This window comes from Sminthopsis crassicaudata, chromosome 3 (assembly GCF_048593235.1).
Source record: "Sminthopsis crassicaudata isolate SCR6 chromosome 3, ASM4859323v1, whole genome shotgun sequence".
Taxonomy (NCBI): domain Eukaryota; kingdom Metazoa; phylum Chordata; class Mammalia; order Dasyuromorphia; family Dasyuridae; genus Sminthopsis; species Sminthopsis crassicaudata.
This window is the reverse complement of record NC_133619.1, coordinates 313,852,224-313,872,387: the sequence shown is the minus strand read 5'-3', so window position 1 is coordinate 313,872,387 and position 20,164 is coordinate 313,852,224. Positions and strand designations below refer to the sequence as shown.

Here is a 20,164-nt window from a genome sequence, read left to right as displayed (position 1 = left end):
TAGGATGAACTAGGGCTGATAAATCATGACATATAAAAACCCAACACTGTAGCTGTTGAATATATATTGCATTTTGAAGATGAAACTATGGAGAAACAGCATGTCAATCAGCCTCAGGAATCCAGGATGCTGGGCTTGTCTAACATTGTCATTACAACTTCTGGTGAGTTTCACAGGTGCCTATTAACAGGTATGTTTGGGAAAAAAAAGATGTAAAAACTCAGGACCTGCAACACACAAAGAATCATTGTGTTTTCTGAGAAGCCCTGAAATGAGCCTTGCAATAATGTCTTTATTTCCAAAGTAGGAGAATTTCTCATGCCATAACTTGATTTCATAAAGTAGGACTGGACACCCTTCGTATTCCAAAGCATTCGCTTTCTCAGACATCTTGTTATGTAGAATGCAGGGGTGGTCCTTTGAATTTCACAAAGTCACATACTATGCTCTTCTTTCCCCCTCCCTCTCAAGCTTTGAGTATCCTTTATTGATCCTTATTTGTAAAAGTAGCCCAGCTAACACAGTTTTAAAAAATGCATATTGATCAATAAGTATCAAATCAAAATATTTATAGGGCAAAGGACATGGATTGAGAAACCTACTTAGGAAAATATGATAAAAAAAGAATTATTTAACTTTTAACAAATCTACACTGCATTCATATATAAACCATAGCTGAGATCTTTAAAAATTATCTCACTTTGCATGTATTTCTAAAAGATACTAAGCCAGACAACTGCATCTGGCAGATTTTTTTATAAAGGAATAAAAAGGGACAGATGTTATTCTGTTTTTCAATGCTCAAGTCCTTAAAAGAATAAGTAAATATCTACTTAGAGGCAAAGGTGAGAAAAGAATATTTCAGGGATAGAGAAACACTGTGTGCAAAGACATGTTTTGGAGATGGAATCTTATGACCCAATAAATGGGCCAAGTTGGCTACAGTACAGTGCACATGAGGTAAAGTAATATGGAAATCCACATAGAAAGATAAGTTGGAATGAGACTGTGCAGGGTTTTAAATGCCAGAAAAAAATTTATATTTTATCATAGAGGCAATAAGATTTTTTTTTCTTTCCATGCTCCTTCAAGGGAATAAGTGAGTACCTTCCTTTTAAAGAGTTAAGCCCCAAGGAAAATTGACATGCTGGGTTCTTTATGGGATTGTATAGTGTTGCATTATGAAAGATTACTATCCAAATAAAAGCCGACTGCTCTGGTTAAACATCCATTTCCTTTCTCACCCCTCCCTTTCTGTAGGATGGATTTATCGACTTTTTAGAGTTTATTGCTGCCGTAAATTTGGTTACACAAGGAAAAGTGGACCAGAAATTGAAGTGGTATTTTAAGCTCTATGATGCTGATGGAAATGGATCTATTGACAAAAAGGAACTACTGAACATATTCATGGTAAGGTTGTAAATGCTGTGTATACTAGTGCTATAGGACTTTTTATAGCATATCAGTTTTTCCCACTCAATGGAATCAATGACTTTTCAGAGTGTTCCCCCAGACAGCATGAATGAATATTCTGAGATGATGTTGGGAAAGTGCTTGTCATGGCCACCAGGGGGGACCAGGCATTTGCAATCACAAATCAGCATTTAATGCTGGAGTTCATTCCAACCTTCACTAATAGAGCATAGAATTTTCATCAACATCAAATAAGTGATCTGGCTAAAATTAACTTTGGAAGGAGTTCCAAGGACTGACATAAATGAAAATGGAGTAGGCAGTTATCTACACAGTTGAACTAGAAGAATACCCAAGAAAGGTTACCCTGCTTCAAAATATCTTCTTCTCAAATAGGACTCAATGCCTGAAATAGCTCTCTTCGGGGCTGCTGCATTGAAGACAGTTATTATAATTCAAGTAAACAAATGTATATGAAATATTTTACATGTGCCAAATACATTTTAATTAAATTTTATTTTTTCAATTAATAAAAATGACTTTCTCTCTTCTCCTTCCCCAGTAAGAGAAAAAAAAAAAAACCCAACCCATAACAAATATGCAAAGTCAATCAAAATGTATCAAAATTCTATTTTCTCATTCTGTATCCTGAGACCATCATCTCTTTGTCAGGAGGGAGACAAAATTCTCCATCATTGGTCCTCTAGAATTATATTTGTTTATTGTATTGATCAGAGTTCTTAAATCATTCAAATTTGTTTGAACTTCCAATGCTGTTTTTATTGTACAAATCGGTCTCCTGGTTCTGTTCATTCTGTAACAACACATGAGTCTTGACAGGTTTCTCTGAAATTGTATCTTATATAATTTCTTATAACTCAACACTATTCCATTACATTCACATATCACGAATTGTTCAGCCATTTCCCAACTGACAGTCCCCCTACCCTTTTTATTTTTATATTCTTGCAAAGAAAAACCAAAGGTATATAACTTAGTTTACAGAGACAAAAGGTAAAAAAAAAATTCCACTCTGAATGATTTATGGACCTGTGATTTAATTAGTATAGGGGAAAAGGTATCAAATAAGTAACACTCTCAAGTTAAGACCAAAATAAAAATATTTAACAAAATAAATAAAAATCTAATAATACATAGATAATGTTAATATGCCATATTCTAAGTTAATAAGCCACCTGCAAGAATCTTTATGTATGGTTTCATGTTACTCACCTTCCATTTCTATTTGATTTTTATACCACTAGGGTAGAGATCTTCCTGAGAGGAAACTTCTCTACCAGTATAGTCAACTCTTCTGTAATTTATAGTCTTAGAGAGTTGTCTAGGACAATACTTCTTAAACTTTTTCCACTCACGACCCCAGGTATGTAAGTATACAAAAGAAATATGTGGGGGCAGCTAGGTGGTGCAGTGGATAGAGCACCAGCCCTGAATTCAGGAGGACCAGAGTTCAAATCTGGTCTCAGACACTTAACACTTCCTAGCTGTGTGACCTGGGCAAGTCACTTAACCCCAGCCTAAAGAAAGAAAGAAAGAAAGAAAGAAAGAAAGAAAGAAAGAAAGAAAGAAAGAAAGAAAGAAAGAAAGAAAGAAAGAAAGAAAGAAAGAAAGAAAGAAAGAAAGAAAGAAAGAGAAATATGCAAATCAAACTAGTGATAATAAATCATAATTTCATGACCCTCATATGTGGCTCTCTATGGGGGTCATAATCCACAGGTTAAGAAGCTTTAGTAAGGTACTGAGAGGCGATTTAACCCAGCTGATATGTAGTCAAAGTCAGAAATTTTGAAGCCAAATTTTTCCAGTTCCAAGGCCAAATTGATCATCTTTTCTGTCATTGATTTAAATGTGATACATAGTTTAAGTCACTGATGTGTGTATACATATATATACATTCATACATACATACACATAGATCTAAACATACATATGTATACAGGTATGTATTGTATATGTGTATATAAATAATATATTTATTTATAGATAAATGTAAGGAGTTTTGATATCTGGAAATGTCTCTAGCCAGAAGCACTCTAGAATTTTATCACCAGGTAGGAAAACCTCAGAATGAATAGTTTGTGACTCCCAATCCCAATAAGCATATATTAATTTTTGAAATATTATATCTAATTGAAATATACTGCCTGCAACATTTCAAAAGATATCCGTGTGTTCAATAACTGCTCTCTCTATAAATATGAAATACATTTCTGACAGCCCTGATTAAAATTATTATATTTCTACAAAGACATAAGCATAGGCTCATAGGATCCTATATTTGGAAAGATGTTCAGATGTCATTAGTCCAACTGCTTCATTTGGTAAATGAAGAAACTAAAGCTCAGGGAGTTTAAATTACTGCTCTATGTGTTATTTAATGTGACAGGAATGGAATTTGAACCCAGATCTTCAGCATTTGAACAAGGGCTTTTGCTGCTACCCCACATTGTCCGTTGTAGAATAGTTATAATGGTAATTCCAACTCCTCCTTTCCCATTGAATTTTCCTTTTCTGTCTTAGAGACCTAAAGTCTACTATCTAGTGGGTAGGCAATTGAGGGAGCAGAACATGTCACACACATGTCCTGCTATATCTGGGCAATACCTGGAAGAAACAAAATCTTGTACCCATTTCTCAAAAATTTTCCTTTCCCTGGGACAGGTAGAGGTTTTAGGTAATGTTAATTTATTAGCAGCACTCTAGGATGTTTAACAACATTTTTTGTGGGTATTAAGGGCTCCTCAGTGGGCTACAAAGGTGGTCATTTGTTCTTCCTTCTTGAAGAGAATCAGCATCGTGGGATGATGCCGTGATATACAAACTAATTGGTTTTCAGAGAAGGGGGGCTGTGCAAGGTCACCTACCTGACTTTCCCCTCAGGAGACATCTGGCTCCAGTGGCCAGATATAGATCACAACAACTGGAGATGGCCCTGAATGCAGTGGGAGACCTTGGCCTTTTTAAGCACTCCATTCTTTGTTAACCAGAGGATGGTGATAATTTGAGTCCTCATTATCAGTTGTCATTTTTTTAAATTTTATTTTTAATAGTTTTTATTTACCAGATATATGCATGGGTAATTTTACAACATTGACAATTGCCAAACCTTTTGTTCTAATTTTTCCCCTCTTCGCCCCCCCCATGGCAGTTTGAACAATACATGTTAAATATGTTAAAGTATAAATTAAATACAATATATGTATACATGTCCAAACAGTTATTTTGCTGTACAAAAAGAATTGGACTTTGAAATCGTGTACAATTAGCCTGTGAAGGAAATCCAAAATGCAGGCGGGGAAAATTAGAGGGATTGGGAATTCCATGTAGTGGTTCATAGTCATCTCCCAGAGTTCTTTTGCTGGGTGTAGATCAGTTGTCATTTTAACAAGTTTTTTTTCTATGTTTTAGGGACCCTGGTTATAATATTATTATGAAACTAAACTGAATGGAGGTTCTAAATTCTGATTAGGTCTTACCTACATCAATATTTTTCAGTCTTTTTCACTCTTCAATACCCAGTAAAAATTTCAGAAGAGACACCATTGGTAATTCTTGGGCCCAACCAAGGGACCAAAGAACCTGGAGACAAATGAAGTTAATAGTAAATCACTAAATACCAGGGAACAGCCAATGAACAAAGTCAGAATTTATAGTAATAAGTAAAAAAACGATAATTTTTAGGTGGAGTTGAGAAATACACACTATAAGACACATAGAAGACTTGAATATAAATCTAAATTCTTCTAGTGTCTCTCTAAGTAAATTTGAACACTTCAATTAATTTTTTCAGGTCTCAATTTCTTCATATATGAAACGAATTGGTTAGACCAGAATGTTAGAGTTTAGAAGTGACCTAGTTCCTTCTAGCTAATATTTTATGATATTTTTAACTTTTTTGAAATAACAATTCTTTTTTATCCTGTTTCCTTTCAAGTAATCATAGGCCAATAAGCAGGTCTGTAGAGTGTGTTTCCTTCAAAAGATCTAAATTCTTCATATTGAATTCTTACTTCACAAGGTTGTTGTGAAGTTTGAATAAGGCAATATACATAAAATGCTTTGTAAAGCTTTATGTTAACTATTATCTTTTATTATTATTATTAGCTCTTTAAAGTCACTTTCAAACACTATCTTCTATAAAGTTTTCCTGGTTACTTCAAGTTAATAATGACTTCTCTAATTACTATTTTTTAAAACTCTCTAATGTATTTTTCTTGTCATTACAAGAAAAATGTGTTTATTATTAACTATATTAGAGTTTGCTGCATTAGTTATTATAAATTCTAGGAAGGAAAGGGATTATGTTCTTTCTTGAAAGGCAACATGGTTCAATGGAAAGAGCTGAGTATAGAATTGGTAGACTTGGGTTTGAGTTTTAGCTTCACTAATTACAACCTGTATGAGCTCAGAGAAATTACTTATTCTCTCTGGGAATTATTTTGTTCTCCCATAAAATGAGAAAATTGAATTCAGTGGACTACTTCCAATTCTAGATCTACCAGCTAAGTTTGGCATCTCTAGTAGGAGTGCCACAACTTTGATCTAAGCTGTTGGGGTATAGTGAGACATTTCCTTCCCAAGGCTTTAAACTTTAAGGGGACCCATGCTTTGTCTTGGTTCACTTCAGGAGTAAGGAGAGGAATTCCAGCCCCCCAAAAGGCAAGTCTCTGGGCATTGCTGTACCCACAATTAGATTGCCTTCTGTATCTGGACTGATTCACCCCTAACTTTTGTGCAACAAGTGAAAAATGTTCTAATTATTTTTTAATTAATTAAATTGCCCCATCTTTAAGAATAAGGGAAGGAAATAGGGGAAATCCAACAGGAAGATCTTTGATAAACCCACTTAATCAGTGATAAATAGTTGAAAAGGGTGATAAAGAGGGGACAAAAGCAATATTTTATTGACAATAAGGTCAGCTGTGATCTCAAAGTCCTTAATATAAAATCTGACTTGGAATATCTAACAAATATATTTTGGTAGAGATAGAAAGGCTTTGGAAATCATAGAGGAAAACAGCTGCTTACTAGGTCTCTGGCTTCCTGCTGGCCTCCCTAGAGATTTTGGAAAGAGAATTTTCCTTTGGCCAAAATTAGGGTCTCTTTCTCTTGGCTTAAGTTAAGATCTTATTTTGCTCCCAGCCATGGAATTAATGTATATTTTCTGAAATAGTCCAATATGTAGAATTTCCAATTTATAAATGGGTTTACTCTCTAAGTATCTCTTGCTATGTGTGATACTTGTTTCTATAAAGTGATGTATATGAGACAAAACTGTCTGCCATAACTGAGATCTATTCTCTCCCCTTGAACAAGGAAGCAACTTTTGGTTTGAATCTATCCTTTCAGCTAGATCAACAATATTGGGTGATGGGAGGGGGGAGAAGCAAATAGAGATCATTCTACTCTAGAACCCCTCTTAGAGGCTGAAGAAAAGTGTCTAGCCATATTCTTTCTCATATGTCCCATCAAGAAGGAACCAGAATCTCCAGATTCCAGATGTATTTATTTAAGCTATCCTGAGCAATATTTTAAATAATCCCTATTTCCATTTCTAGAGGCCTCTGGGTAGTACCATAGTGCATAGAGTGCCAGACCTGGAATCAGGAAGACTACTTTTCCTGAATTCAAATCCAGCCTTAGATGCTTCCCAGCCAAGGGACCCTGGGCAAGTCACTTAACTCTGTTTATGTCAGTCTCCATAAATAAAATAAGTAGAAGGAAATGGACAACCACTCTAGCATTTTTGCCAAGAAAACCCCAAATGGAGTCATGAAAAGTTGGACACAATTAAAAAGGGAATGAACAATACAATTCAGTTTCTAATCCTAATTTCAATCCTAATTGCATTTCTACCTTTCCTCCCCTGATTGTATATTTGAGTTGATTGTGTTGGAACCTTTTTATTTCTTTTTATAGGAAATACAAACCCTCAATGGTCAAAACACCCTGAATGCTGAAGAGTTCACCAACTTGGTATTTGAAAAGATTGATGTAAATAATGATGGTAAGTCAGTTGCTAGTCCTGGGATCATTTTTCTAATGGTTCATAAATAAGGTGGTTTAAGGATAGGGAATGATAAATGCATTTTTCAGTTAGATGGTGATGAAAAGGGAAGATATATTCAATTCAGCATTTATCACAGACCCACATAATTTGAGTTAGAGAGTTAGAAATTTGGAAAGCAATTATTTTAGTTCATGCCATAAATGAATGAATTCTTACTATAACATTTCGATATGTAACTAGTGTTTTAACATTACCAGTGAAGAAGGTTTTTTATTCCACTTTGGGTCACCTCTAATTTTTGAGAAACCACTTTATTATCTTTGCCAAGAAAACCCCAAATGGAGTCACAAAGAGTCAGATACATCTGAAATGACTGAACAACATCACATGTCCTTAAATGTACTCTTTCCCGTCTAAAGACCAGTAGTTCCTTCACAGATCCTCATTATAGCATTGAACTCAAAAATTGAATATAATATTCCAAGGTGATATAACTATCACTGGAGATACTATCACCTCCTTATCTCTAAAAGTTATGCCTCTCAAGGCAGCCCACATTCTTTTTTTTTTTTTGACTATCATATCACAGTCTGACTCATATTTGTTTAAAGTTCACTAAGACCCCCAGATTTATTTTATCAGATTTTATATTAATTTCTTATCATGTATGTATCTTGTATGAAAACTCCTAAGCTAAAGTTAAAGGAAATACAAAGTTTAGATAAGGCACAATATTTGTCTCTATATTATTAGGTTACCAACACAAAGGACTTTAATACAAAATACCTGCGTAAGTGATTTAAAGAGGTATACAAAGTAAATAGGGCAAAGTTCTTATGAAATAGGGGGTAATCAGAAGGAGGAAGAGATAATTCAAAGAATCAAGAAGTCAAATATCTCTTTTCATGTTAATATTAAGACACTATTTGCCTATTAAATAGTCAACCTTTTTTCCAACTGCATATTTGTGTAAAACAGAATTTTCTTTATAAACTTGAATCAAAACAACATATTGTACAGATTGGATGCAGAAGCAAATATGAGAATCCAACTTTTTTTTTTAATTAAATCAGACACTAAAGAAATTTGCAAAAATATGTAAAACAATCTGTTCTCGCTATTTCCTGAAATTATCATTATTTTTCATTAAAACATTATTTATAACATAATGGGTTTATTCTCTTTAATATATTAATGAATAAATACTTTTAAATTTATCAGTTTTAATTTCTAATGCTATAAAAATAGATAAATATAACCTTATTATAAACAAAAGTTCTTTGGGATACTCAATTGTGAAGAATGTAAGGAGTAGGATGTTTGAGAACCTCTGTTATAAAATAGGTATTAGAGTGGGAAGGTATACGATGTGTTCAGGAGAAAGAGTTCTATGGAATATAGATTTATTATGTGTTGTAGGACTGGGGAAAGATCTATATATTCCTATCTTGACAAGGATAATATCATTTTAGAATAAGCTTGAATTTTAGTGTAATGGCTAAGCATTTTAATAGCATGTTTTTAAAAATTTTAATTAACAATTAATTAACAAATTAAAACAACTAAATTAAATTTATCAATAAAAATAGCAATTAATTAATTAATTAAAAGCTGTTTTATCTTCCTCCTGCCACTTTATCCATTGGAAAAGAAAATAAAAGTCAAATCCCTGTAACAAATAACAGTTAATCAAAACAAATTCCCACATAGTCCATATTCAAAAGTATATATTATATATGTCTTATTTTGTATTTAACACATAGTAAGCAATTAATAAATCCTAGTTGATTGTCAGGAAGTGGGTGGAATATTTCATCATGAGACTTCTGAATTGAGGATGGATTACTGAGTTATTCTGAGTCAACTCAAAGTTTTATAGTTTCATTAAATACATATTAATCCCTAAAGGTTGGTTCTTCTAGGTACTTAGATAGCATAGCAGATAAAGTACTTAACTTGAAGTCAAGAAAACCTAGGGTTTAAATGGGATTTTATGACCCTGGGCAAGTCAGCTAATTTATCACAACCTCAGTTTTCTCCTCTATCAGATGAAGATCCCAATAGTACTTTCCCCACAGTATTGCTGTGTGGCTCTGTAGACTTTGCCAACCTATGTAAATGTATACCTATTATTTTCTGTTATCTACTACTCCAACTCTTATGCATGGTCATGCAAAAGACAAAGTCCTTCCTACTTCAGACCCCTAAGACCAAGGGCAGGCTAAATTAGAAGTCTCTCTCCTCTTCCTTGGAACCCAATAAACTCCACCTCCCATGGACCAGTGACAGACCATTTGTAATGCATTTTAAATGCCTTTGGGAAATGGCTAATATTTAGCCTCAGTCTCATAGAATTTCTTCTTCTCTAAGGGCTCCAGCTTCCTGCCCTTTGGAGACCCCATGACACTACAAGGTCATGGTGAGATGTGGAGAGATGGCCACTACTAGTGAAAGTCTAAGGGAGAGGTGAGGTAATGACAGAAGCAAGATTTCTTCATTTTAACTCTTCATTAGGGTTCCTACAAACAAATTGAAGAACTAAAAGTTCCGTCAGCACCCTCTTTAACTTTCATCACTCTGGGAAAAATCTTAGCTTCCCACCTTTAGTTACAGCTTTATTAACACCCCCAGAATTCCTTGTTTAGTAAAATGCAGTGGAATTTATATACATTATATTCAAATTAATAATGTTATGAGTTTGTGGCCCAGATTTTTAAAAAGTCTAAAGATGCTGCTTATTCAGCAATTGAGACTACCTTGTCTAATAGAGCTTATAAACTTATTATATCTAGAAATATCTTTTAAAGATATTTTTCATCTTTGAAAATGAAAAGGTGAAAAGCACTTTAGATACCATATTAGTAGTACAAGTTCAATCAAATATTTATTTTAGCCTTAATTTAATAGCCTTAATTAAAGGTTTTTGGAAAACAGAAATACCATTTATGCTCACTTTGGGGGCCTGAGAGTTTTCAGTGGAAGCTTTCAGAGTAGCTCAGTAAGGTCAGCAATTAAATTAGAGTTAGAATAGAACATTTGAAAATAGGCTGGAGAATGTCAGAGTTAAAAGGTACCTTGGAACGTAGAATGTCAGAGCTCTGTCAGAGAAGGATTGTTAAAAGTGGAAGGACATGTGGAATACTGATTATCAGAACTGAAAGCCATCTTAGAACACAGAATGTCAGAGTATAGAGAATGAGATATAAAAACCAGAAGAAGCATTAGAAAGCAAAAAGGTGGATTTAGGACCAATTTCAGAGATGGATATTTGACTTGAGAAATTTTCTAGTCCTGGGGTTCTTAACCTTTTGTGTATATATGTCATGGACCCCTGTCACAGTATGGTAAAGCCATCTCAGAATGATGTTTTTTAAATAACTGAAAAAATACTTAATTTCAGTTAAAGGTTAATAAAAATGAAATATTAAAAAATGTGCCTTTTTGTATCCTGTCCCCAAAACATAAATCCCATTGGCTGAGTACTACAGAGATTACCTCCTATCTGGAGAACCTAATTTCCCCATGTGAGGATGAGTCCCCACTCCTGATTACATCTCAAAGCATGTTTCAGATTCTAATTTATAGCTTCCTCTAAAGCTTTTATAACCTTTCAGGTTTCATCTCTTAAGTTTCAATTTTCTTGAGTTTCTTGAAGTTTCTTGAAGTTTCATTTCTTAAGTTTCATACTTCTCTGGTTTCAGTTTCTTAACTCTGTAGATACTAAACTCTTATCCAATTCTCACAATATCTTTGTAGTTTTCAAACTGGAATCTATTTTTCAGTTAATTCTGCTAGTGAAATTAGGCTAATCTGTCCTTAGGTTCCTAAAGTTTAACTTACAAAATTCCTGTCCCCAAAAGCCATAGAGAGGAAGAGGAAGGCTGAAAATAACATGATCTACCATTTGTTATCCATAAGACTATTTGATTTCATTCATAAAAAGGCCAAAATAATCATTAAATGAAGGGTAGTAAGTCATAATCCATAAATGTTCATATCTAGTGTGAATATTTACCATGAAGAAACAAAGTAAATGCCATTGACCTCTATGGAATGAAATCAGATGAACTGGTTGCACTTTGAAATTATAGTGATCAATGGTTCCCTAGTAAAGCCAAAAACAACAGATCTAGAGGAAAATTGATAGTGTTGGATTTTCTCCTGGGCGTATAAGGGACAGGGGAGGAAGAGCTGAATGTCAATCAAGAATTATGACATCATTTCAGAAAGTTGGGCCTGCAGTTAGGAATACCTTAAGTTTAAATCTAGCCTCAAGTACTTAAAAGGTGTAATCCCTGAGCATGTCACTCCATCTCTGCCTTAGTTTTCTCATCTCTAAAATTGGGATAATAATAACATTCACCTCCCAGAGTTGTTGTGAAAATAAAATGAGATGGTAAACCTTAAAGTGGTTGGGGGCTTTTTGTTTTTGTTTTTTTTGTGGGGTTTTTGTGTTTGCTTTTTTTTTTTCTTTTGCCATCTCTAAGGGTAGAAGATCATAGGATTTAAACTCAGAGTGGAATTTAAATTATCCAATGCAACCTGCTTATTTTGCAGATGAGGAAACTATGACCCAGACAGGGTAAAATGACTTGCTTAAAGTCACATAGGTAGTAATTGGGAAAAAAAATCTATGTTTCAGTCTCATATTCTTTCCACTTCATAATGCTCCCTTCCAGACTCTGTCTATTCAGTTCTGGAGAATTCATGCTAAACATAATGCAAATGAGTCATCCAATGCAATAGTCAGAGGAAATAGTTTATGAAGAATTGAAAGAAGCATTATAGAAAAGGTCACTGCATTATAGCAGTGAGCAGGGATTTCATGGTTGCTGGGCAGAAAGAAAATAATCAAGAAATCTTCATTGGCAAATGTAGTAGAGGATAGAAAGGAGTGAGATTGTTTAATGCCTTTGGGGGAGCGGATGGTAAATGCTGAGACCGTAATACACTTATCTCTGATTTCTGAATTTTCAATCTATAGTGACTATAGATTTGAGAGGGAAATTTAGGTTTACCATCTAATTTAATTTTTTCCTTCTAGCTAAGAAAATCAGAAGCATCTTAAAATTTATATTTTTACCCCTTTTGATTTAAAACAGATTTTTAAAAGATTTTACTAATATGTTTTGTTTTTATAGCATCATTTCCCACTTTGTGTTTCCTTCCCTATTCTCTTCTCTCAGAGAACCATTCCTTATAACATAGATTTTTTAAAAAGATAAAAGGAAAAAAAGGAGAAAAAGTTAATCAAAGCTGAAAAACATTAAAAAAAAACCAAATGTTATATATGCAATATTCCACAGGAAATCTGACTTTTGAAAAAAATAATGGAAGATATGTTGTCATATACTGCTTTGTTTTTAAATAAGTACTTGCCAACTTCTTGGACACCTTTCATTTCAATAAGAATTTATTAATTTTAAAAAAGTGAACAATGGTATGTGTCTTAAGAACTGTAATGCTTGTGACTGTGGAGAACTCCAGACTTGTCCTAGGCCAGATTGATTAGAAGCTGACAGAAACAAAAATAATTTGTGAGATATCATTGCTACTAGATAAGATCACTGAACACAGAGGTTAGAAATATGAATTATGAGAGTCTCCAAAAATACAGAGTTCAGAGACAAAAACAGATGCAGCCATCCAAAAAGGAATTGCTTTTGTAACTAAAGTCATTGAAGGTAGAGCCCTCTGCCTGAATAGGAAAGTAGATGACAATTATGAAATATTCCTTCCTTGAGTTATCTTGGTAGACAGAGATTCCGGGGAAGAAGATTCATTAGGAAAGAAGTTGAGTATTAAGTAAAATAAGGCAAAAATAATAATAAAAAGTAACATTTGTAAGAACACTCAAGAAAAATCAAGAATAATAATAAAACAATTCTCCAAGGAAATAAGAATAAAAAAGATATGAGAGATGAAAGAAAATAAATCAAGCTGAAAGGAAATCTAAAAAGATTTAAGACTAGCAAAGTCAACCAGTTTCAAATAGAGAGAAGGAGACCCAGAGAAAAAGAATAAATGAGTTAATTGTGAAATTCTATAGCTGCTTCTCACCCAAAGAATCAGCAAACTATCCTCCCTGTGAACAAATTCTGGTGTGATTTGAGGAGGAAGAAATGATAAATACTTCTTCAGTATGAAATGCACAAAATACTTGTCTATATAGTATTTGGCTGAATATCTAGAGTCTGGTATCCCAGAACATGTATGGGCTTTAAATCACAACTTGTATGTTACCAAAGATTGAATAGGAAAAGACCCAAGATTACACTTTTTAATGAAGCTAAATTAGAAGATATTCAAATATTTCTTTTAAAACTCAAACAATGTCCCTATTAGAGCTGATATTAAGATAGGTACTAGGGCACATATTATTAGCAAGACACCTCCTTCCTTTCCACTCAGGGTACTTAATTAATAAAACAGACTTTTGCATTTGACTTTATGAAGATCTGGATTAAACTGCCTCTGGCATTTACTGACTAACTAATCCTCCTCAAGTAACCACATTTCTCAGCTCTAATTTTCTCATCTATAAAACAGGAATAATAATATCTCTGGTACTTACTTCACAAGATTATTGTGAGGTTCAAGTAAAATAATTCTACAAAATATTTTGCAAAGCTTAAAAAGATATACAAACATCATGTTATAGGAATTATTACCATTATCCTCTTTATCCAGTCCCACCTAAAAGAAAAAAAGTTGAAATATTAAAAAAAATCCTCTGATTTTGATAACAAGAAAGAATTTTACTCAATAGAATATACAAATCAACAAACATTTACTAGAGTCTCCTGTGTTCTGGGAACTTTACTGGGTTCTATAGGGAGGGCTGCTCCACAGTACAGTAGATACAGTGAGCCCTAGAGTAAGGAAGGCTCATCAATCTGAGTTCAAAAAGTCACTTAATCCTGATTGTCTCAGTTTCCCCATCTGTGAAATGAGCTAGGAAAGGAAATGGTAAATCACTCTAATGTCTTTGCCAAGAAAACCTCAATGATATCTAAAGGAGTCAGCCATGACTGAAATGACTGAACAATAACAAGGGGAAATACAAGGCTAGATAAGTTTCTTACCTTTATGGAACTTGTAGGCTAATGGAGAGAAGATAAGATAACTAGAGGTAACTTGTACAATAGTACATGTTAAGTACTGTTGAGCGGTACAAAGCAAGAAACTATGCAAAGTCCAAGGTGGGAATAGTTATTACTAGTGAAGAATGAAGAAAGATTTCATGTAGAAGGCAACATTTGAGTTGATCTTTAAAGGTTAGGTGGGGATTCAGCAGGCAGCAAAGATCATTTTGGGCACTTATCAAAGACAAGAAGGCAAGAAGATACTGCATGCATATTGAGGCATCCAGTTTAAATATAAGAAGTTATTTAAGTTGGCCTTCAAATGTAAAGGACACAAACAAAAACTAAAATTTCATCTTGAACAAGGAAGAGAAACGTAGATCTCAGTTGTGCTTGACTTATTCTTAATTTGAGATCATCTAGCTATTACCTAAATTGATCAACAAGCAAAAAAAAAAAAAAAAAAAAAAAAAAAAAGGTTATTAAGCACTTATTAGTTACTAGACACTGGGGATACTGGTAACTTGTTGTTACATATTTTGAATCCTCCCTGATATTCTGTTGAATACATGACAATGTCTTTTTCTGTTTTGTTTTGTTTTCTTTTTTTCTGTTTGTTTTTATTATAAATAAACATAAATAATTAAAAAGGAAAAATATAAATAAACTATCAAAAAATAAAATAAGAAAATTAAAAGAAAAAAAAAAAAAGAAAATCACTTTGGTAAATAGATGAAGGATGGACTGGAATGGGAAGAATTTGTGACGGGTAGAACAACAAGCAGATTGCTGTAGCTATTGCCCAGGAACAAGCTGAGGAAAGCTTGCACCAGAGTGGTGACAGTGTCAAAGAAAAAAAAAGAGAAAAGGGGGTATATATTAGAGATATTGCAAAGGTACAATGGATAGATCTTGCTAACAGATTGAACGTGAAGGGTGACAGATAGTGAGGAATCAAGGATGAGTTTTAGGTTGTAAACCTGAGAGACTTCGAGGATGTTAGTGCCTTCTAGAGTAACAGGAAAGTTCAAAAGTTAGAGGATTTAGGAGGAAAGAAAATTAGTTTAGTTTTGGACATGTTGTGATTAAGATGTCTATTGGACATCTAGTTTGAGATGCCAATTACAGTTGGAAGTTAGCAGGAAAAGTAAGGCTAGATAAGTGGATTTGAGACTCATCAACATAAAGGTGATAATTGAATCCATGAGAGCTGATGAGATCTTCAAGTGAAATAGGACAGGGGAAGAAGAAAAAGGGTCTAGAATAGGGTTCTGTGAGACATCTATAGAAAAAGGGTATGATCTGCATAATCTGAACCCAGAAAAGAAGGTTGAAAGGGAATAATTAAGTGAGTTGGAAGAAAATTGAGAGTGACATCTCCAAAACCCAAAGAGACAACTATCTCAAGAAGAAGTGATCAATAGTGTCAAATGTTACAGAGAGGTCAAGAAGGATGAGGGTTAAGATTAGATCATTGGCAATTAATATAATTGGTATCAAGAAAAATGATGAAAAGAAGTAACCAGGAAGAAGATCACACTACCAGAAAAATATTAGAAGAGAAACATCACTTACCTTTTACAGGTATAGATAGATTCTTAATCAAATAAAAGACAGAGACAATTAGAAAAGATAAAATAGACAAGTGATTACTTGAAACTAAAAAGCTTCTGTACAGAAAACATTAATGTATCTAAAATAAGGAAAGTAAATAAAGCATGGAAAAATCTATATGAATTGATGCATTGAAGTAAACAAAGCCAGTAAAATAACATACATAGTAACTTGAACAATTTAAATTGAGGGGGAAAAGACACATCAAAAAATAAAAAAAAAATGAAGTTATAATGATCAAGCAGAATTCAAAGAGATCTGAGAAGATATCTCCCAACCTATCTCTAGGTAGAAGTGGAAAGTATTATATGTTACACGCATTTGTGGACTTTGTCACAGAATCAATCAATTATGCTGATTTCTTCTTCACAAAAACAAACAAAACCCAACCACTATTTGTTATATGGGATACCTCTGGAGATGGGGAGGGGAAGGGATATGTGGAATATCATGGTGATGTAAATAACAGAAAACATCAATAAAATTATTTTTAAAAAATCATTGATAATTTTGGGAAATTGTTGCAGTTGAATGATAAGGTTGGAAGCCATATTGTAGAGACTTAAGAGAGTGAGAGGAGAAAAGTGGAGGTGCCTCTTGTAGACAATCTTCTCAAGGAGTTTAGTGAAAAATTGCTGCTTGGTGACCTTGAACAAGATACTTAACCTCAGCCTCAAATTGCTCATTTATTAATAGAATAGAATAGGATAGAATTTACCTCATAGGAGTATTAGGAAGGACAAATGAGATAACATGTAAAATAGTTGCAAAACTGAAAGAACTATATAATTATTATTTTAGTATGCTTTATCTTCCCTTATAAATTGCAAAATCCTTTGAAAGCAGAAACCATGTCTTACATTTCTTTTTTTTTTTAATCCAGAACCATGCACAGTGCCTTGCATATAATAGAGCCTCAATAAATTTTCATAGAATGAATGAATGAATTGGTCTGACAACTCCACAGATTCAGAAGCCTTCATTATTTTACTATCTCCCTCTCCCTTTCCCCTAAATGGATATTTAAAGAGGTAAAAAAAATCCATTGCAACTTCATTTTTCAAACAGAATGTGCTATTCAGGACCAGCCTTGCAGATATTGGCAGAACAACTGGGCCCCTGAGAAGTATCATTTAATATCTTTCCTCCTCTACATCCTTAGGTTGGTCAAGGGCACTGCTCTTCCTCATTAAAATTCCCACCATTGGAGTCACTAATGGGTTGGATTACAAAGGCCCTGGAGCCTTGAGAGGATGATAATAAGCAGGAAGTCAGTTTTCTAGTGGGGAAGAAAGCCTGCCAGCCATAAGACCTGAGTATTAGGAGTTTGTATTAGATCCCTACATCAGTGAGGGCAGTCCTAAAGTAAGGAAGTATGGAATTGAAAATGAAAAAGGAGAATATTATAGACCAATAAATATTTCATAAATATTTAGTTAACTTTCCAATTCTGCCTAGGATTGTTCTTGGTATCATATTTTAAAAAAGAGAGTACACTAAATCATTCTTACCAACAAGATTTGTTAGGAAATTAGCATTGTAAATAGATAGACTACTACATTTGTATTTAAAATAGCCTTGGTTCAAATCATGTCTCTGACTAGCTCTACAATATATTAATTACCCCTCTAAGCTTATTCATCTATCAAATAATAAATCTCATTACAATTTTACCTGGCTCTTGTTAAGTAATCTTGTTAAATAATGTACATAAAGTATTACCTTAATGTCAACAATCATTGACTTCCTCCAACCTTGCTGATCAAGAATTAATCATATCTTCATCTAGAACTGGTCGCATCTTCAAATATTCACATTTTTTCTAGGATTTAAAGTTTATAAAGTATATTTCTGTGCCTAGACTAATAGGCACTTATGCTTTTGACTTGACTTTTCTTATAACAACCCTGTGAAGTCATGAAGACATTATAATCCACATTTGATATTTAAGGAAAAAGAGATCTAGAGAGTTTAAGTCTAAGTTTAAATTTAAAATTTGCCCCAAATCACATAGCTAATAAGTATTAGATCTGGGATTAGATGATCCCCAAGGTTACTTTCAGCTTTAAATTTGTGATCCTATGATTTCAGCCTAAATGACTTCAAATCCAACATTGTAAATCTTAAGATAATAGAATTAGAGCTTTATGAGACTTTATAGATCATTCGATCCAATCTTCTCATTTTACAGATGAGAAAATTGAGAGATTAAATGATTTCCCCAAAGTCTTGCAGGTATAATAGTTAATATTTTTTTAATTAAAATTGTCAAAGTGCTTTAAAACACATTGTTTCAATTTTACAGATGAGAAAACTGAGGCTGAGAGTAATTAGAACTTAATCTTGATCATCAGAGGCATAGTGGTTCTCAGGAGAAGGATCAGTGGTGGTAATCCTTGCCCAGGATGGTTCAGAACATTATGCATGTCTAATTAATGTCAGAAATGGTTATGATGTTGAGGTCTTCCTGACTCTAAGTCCAACACTTATTCTATTCCACCTGTCAGCAAATATCATAGAGTATGGCAGGCAGATTCTGTAAGAAACATAGTTTAAGAATATAAATTGCCCTGTCCTGAATCAGATTTCTAACTGACTAAAGCAGGTTGAATTAATCAGTAAAATAATCATCTCTATCCCTATGTACCCTTAGTATCTCTGTAAATCAGACTTTGAGCAAGAAGGGAAGTGCTTTACATCCAGAACAGCACAGCACCTTAATGAGTTCATTACCAATTAGTAAGAGCCTCTGTAAGCATTTAATAAATACGTATTGGTTGAGTTGTTGATTGATTGAGAAGAACTTATAGTCAGTTGGAGAACCAGAGATATACAAAGATACATTCATGAACAGCAATATGTTAAAAATATTCAAAGCAGTAATTGTAATAAAAATTATTTCTTCACTGCAATAAAATAAATGATATGACAATAAGTGTCCATTGAATAGAGAATGGGTGAACAAACTGTTACAAAAAAAATGCAATGAAATTATTATCAGACCAGAAAAGATCTGGGAAACTAAGAGTGAGAAAAATAATAGATGATTCATTATTTTCTCTAATTGCTCATATATGTTTATATTCTAGGAGAATTAACTTTAGAAGAATTCATTGGTGGCTTAGAAAAAGATCCAAAACTTTTGGAGATAATTACCAAAAGTTTTGACTTCTCCCATGTACTTCAAGTAATTCAGAATGGGATGAAGGAAGACACCTGAGATACTTTGCTTTAGACCATGGCCAAGGACAAGGACCTTCAAGACAAGAGGAAACAAGCTATGAAGCCTTTATTCTGTCCAAATGTCTTTCCCTACATTCAATGAATATGATAGCTATTTTGTGTATGATATTGTTGGGTACAGATGTAACATTCTTGAATCATACTAATAAATAAAACTGCAATATTCAACCCTGAGAAACCGTCCATAAAGTTATGAAACAGGTATCTGTGGTTGTGCTGTCCTGCAGATTAGAATGTGGCAATAAAGTTGATTGATACATTTCTGGATCCCATCACTTAAGGACAGAATCTTAGTTTTCATTAACATGCCGGCACCAACAAATCACATTTTAAAGTAGAATTGAGTTATTTGGTAAAAAAACAAAAAAAACAAAAAAACAAACAAAAAAAAAACTTTGTTCACTGTTTCAGAAAAATAACTACTCGGTAAACAGGTTTTTTTTTAAGCTCCTAGTTTTTTTTTAATTAATTTTTTAATATTTTATTTAGAATTTTTTTCACAGTATATATGCATGAGTAATTTTTTTATAATATTATCCCTTGTATTCATTTTTCCAAATTATCCCCCCCTCTCTCCATTCCCTCCCCCCGATGGCAGGCAATCCCATACATTTTACATGTGTTACAATAAAACCTAGATACAATATATGTGTGTAAATACCATTTTCTTGTTGCACATTAAGTATTAGCTTCCGAAGGTATAAGTAACCTGGGTAGATAGACAGTAGTGCTAACAATTTACATTTGCTTCCCAGTGTTCCTTCTCTGGGTGTAGTAA

The 20,164-nt window shown here is 33.5% G+C and overlaps 1 protein-coding gene across 1 annotated transcript in view; it reads left to right on the top strand.

Annotated features, from left to right (window-relative positions):
- Nucleotides 1–19,620, top strand: part of GUCA1C (guanylate cyclase activator 1C) — a 54,128-nt gene extending 34,508 nt beyond the window's left edge. The window contains exons 2-4 of the mRNA XM_074301136.1: nucleotides 1,261–1,410; nucleotides 7,354–7,441; nucleotides 19,233–19,620. Of these exons, the coding sequence (XP_074157237.1) occupies nucleotides 1,261–1,410; nucleotides 7,354–7,441; nucleotides 19,233–19,363 (369 nt within the window). The 3' untranslated portion in view covers nucleotides 19,364–19,620. The remainder of the gene's footprint in view (nucleotides 1–1,260; nucleotides 1,411–7,353; nucleotides 7,442–19,232) is intronic.
- The last annotated feature ends 544 nt before the right edge of the window (nucleotides 19,621–20,164 follow it).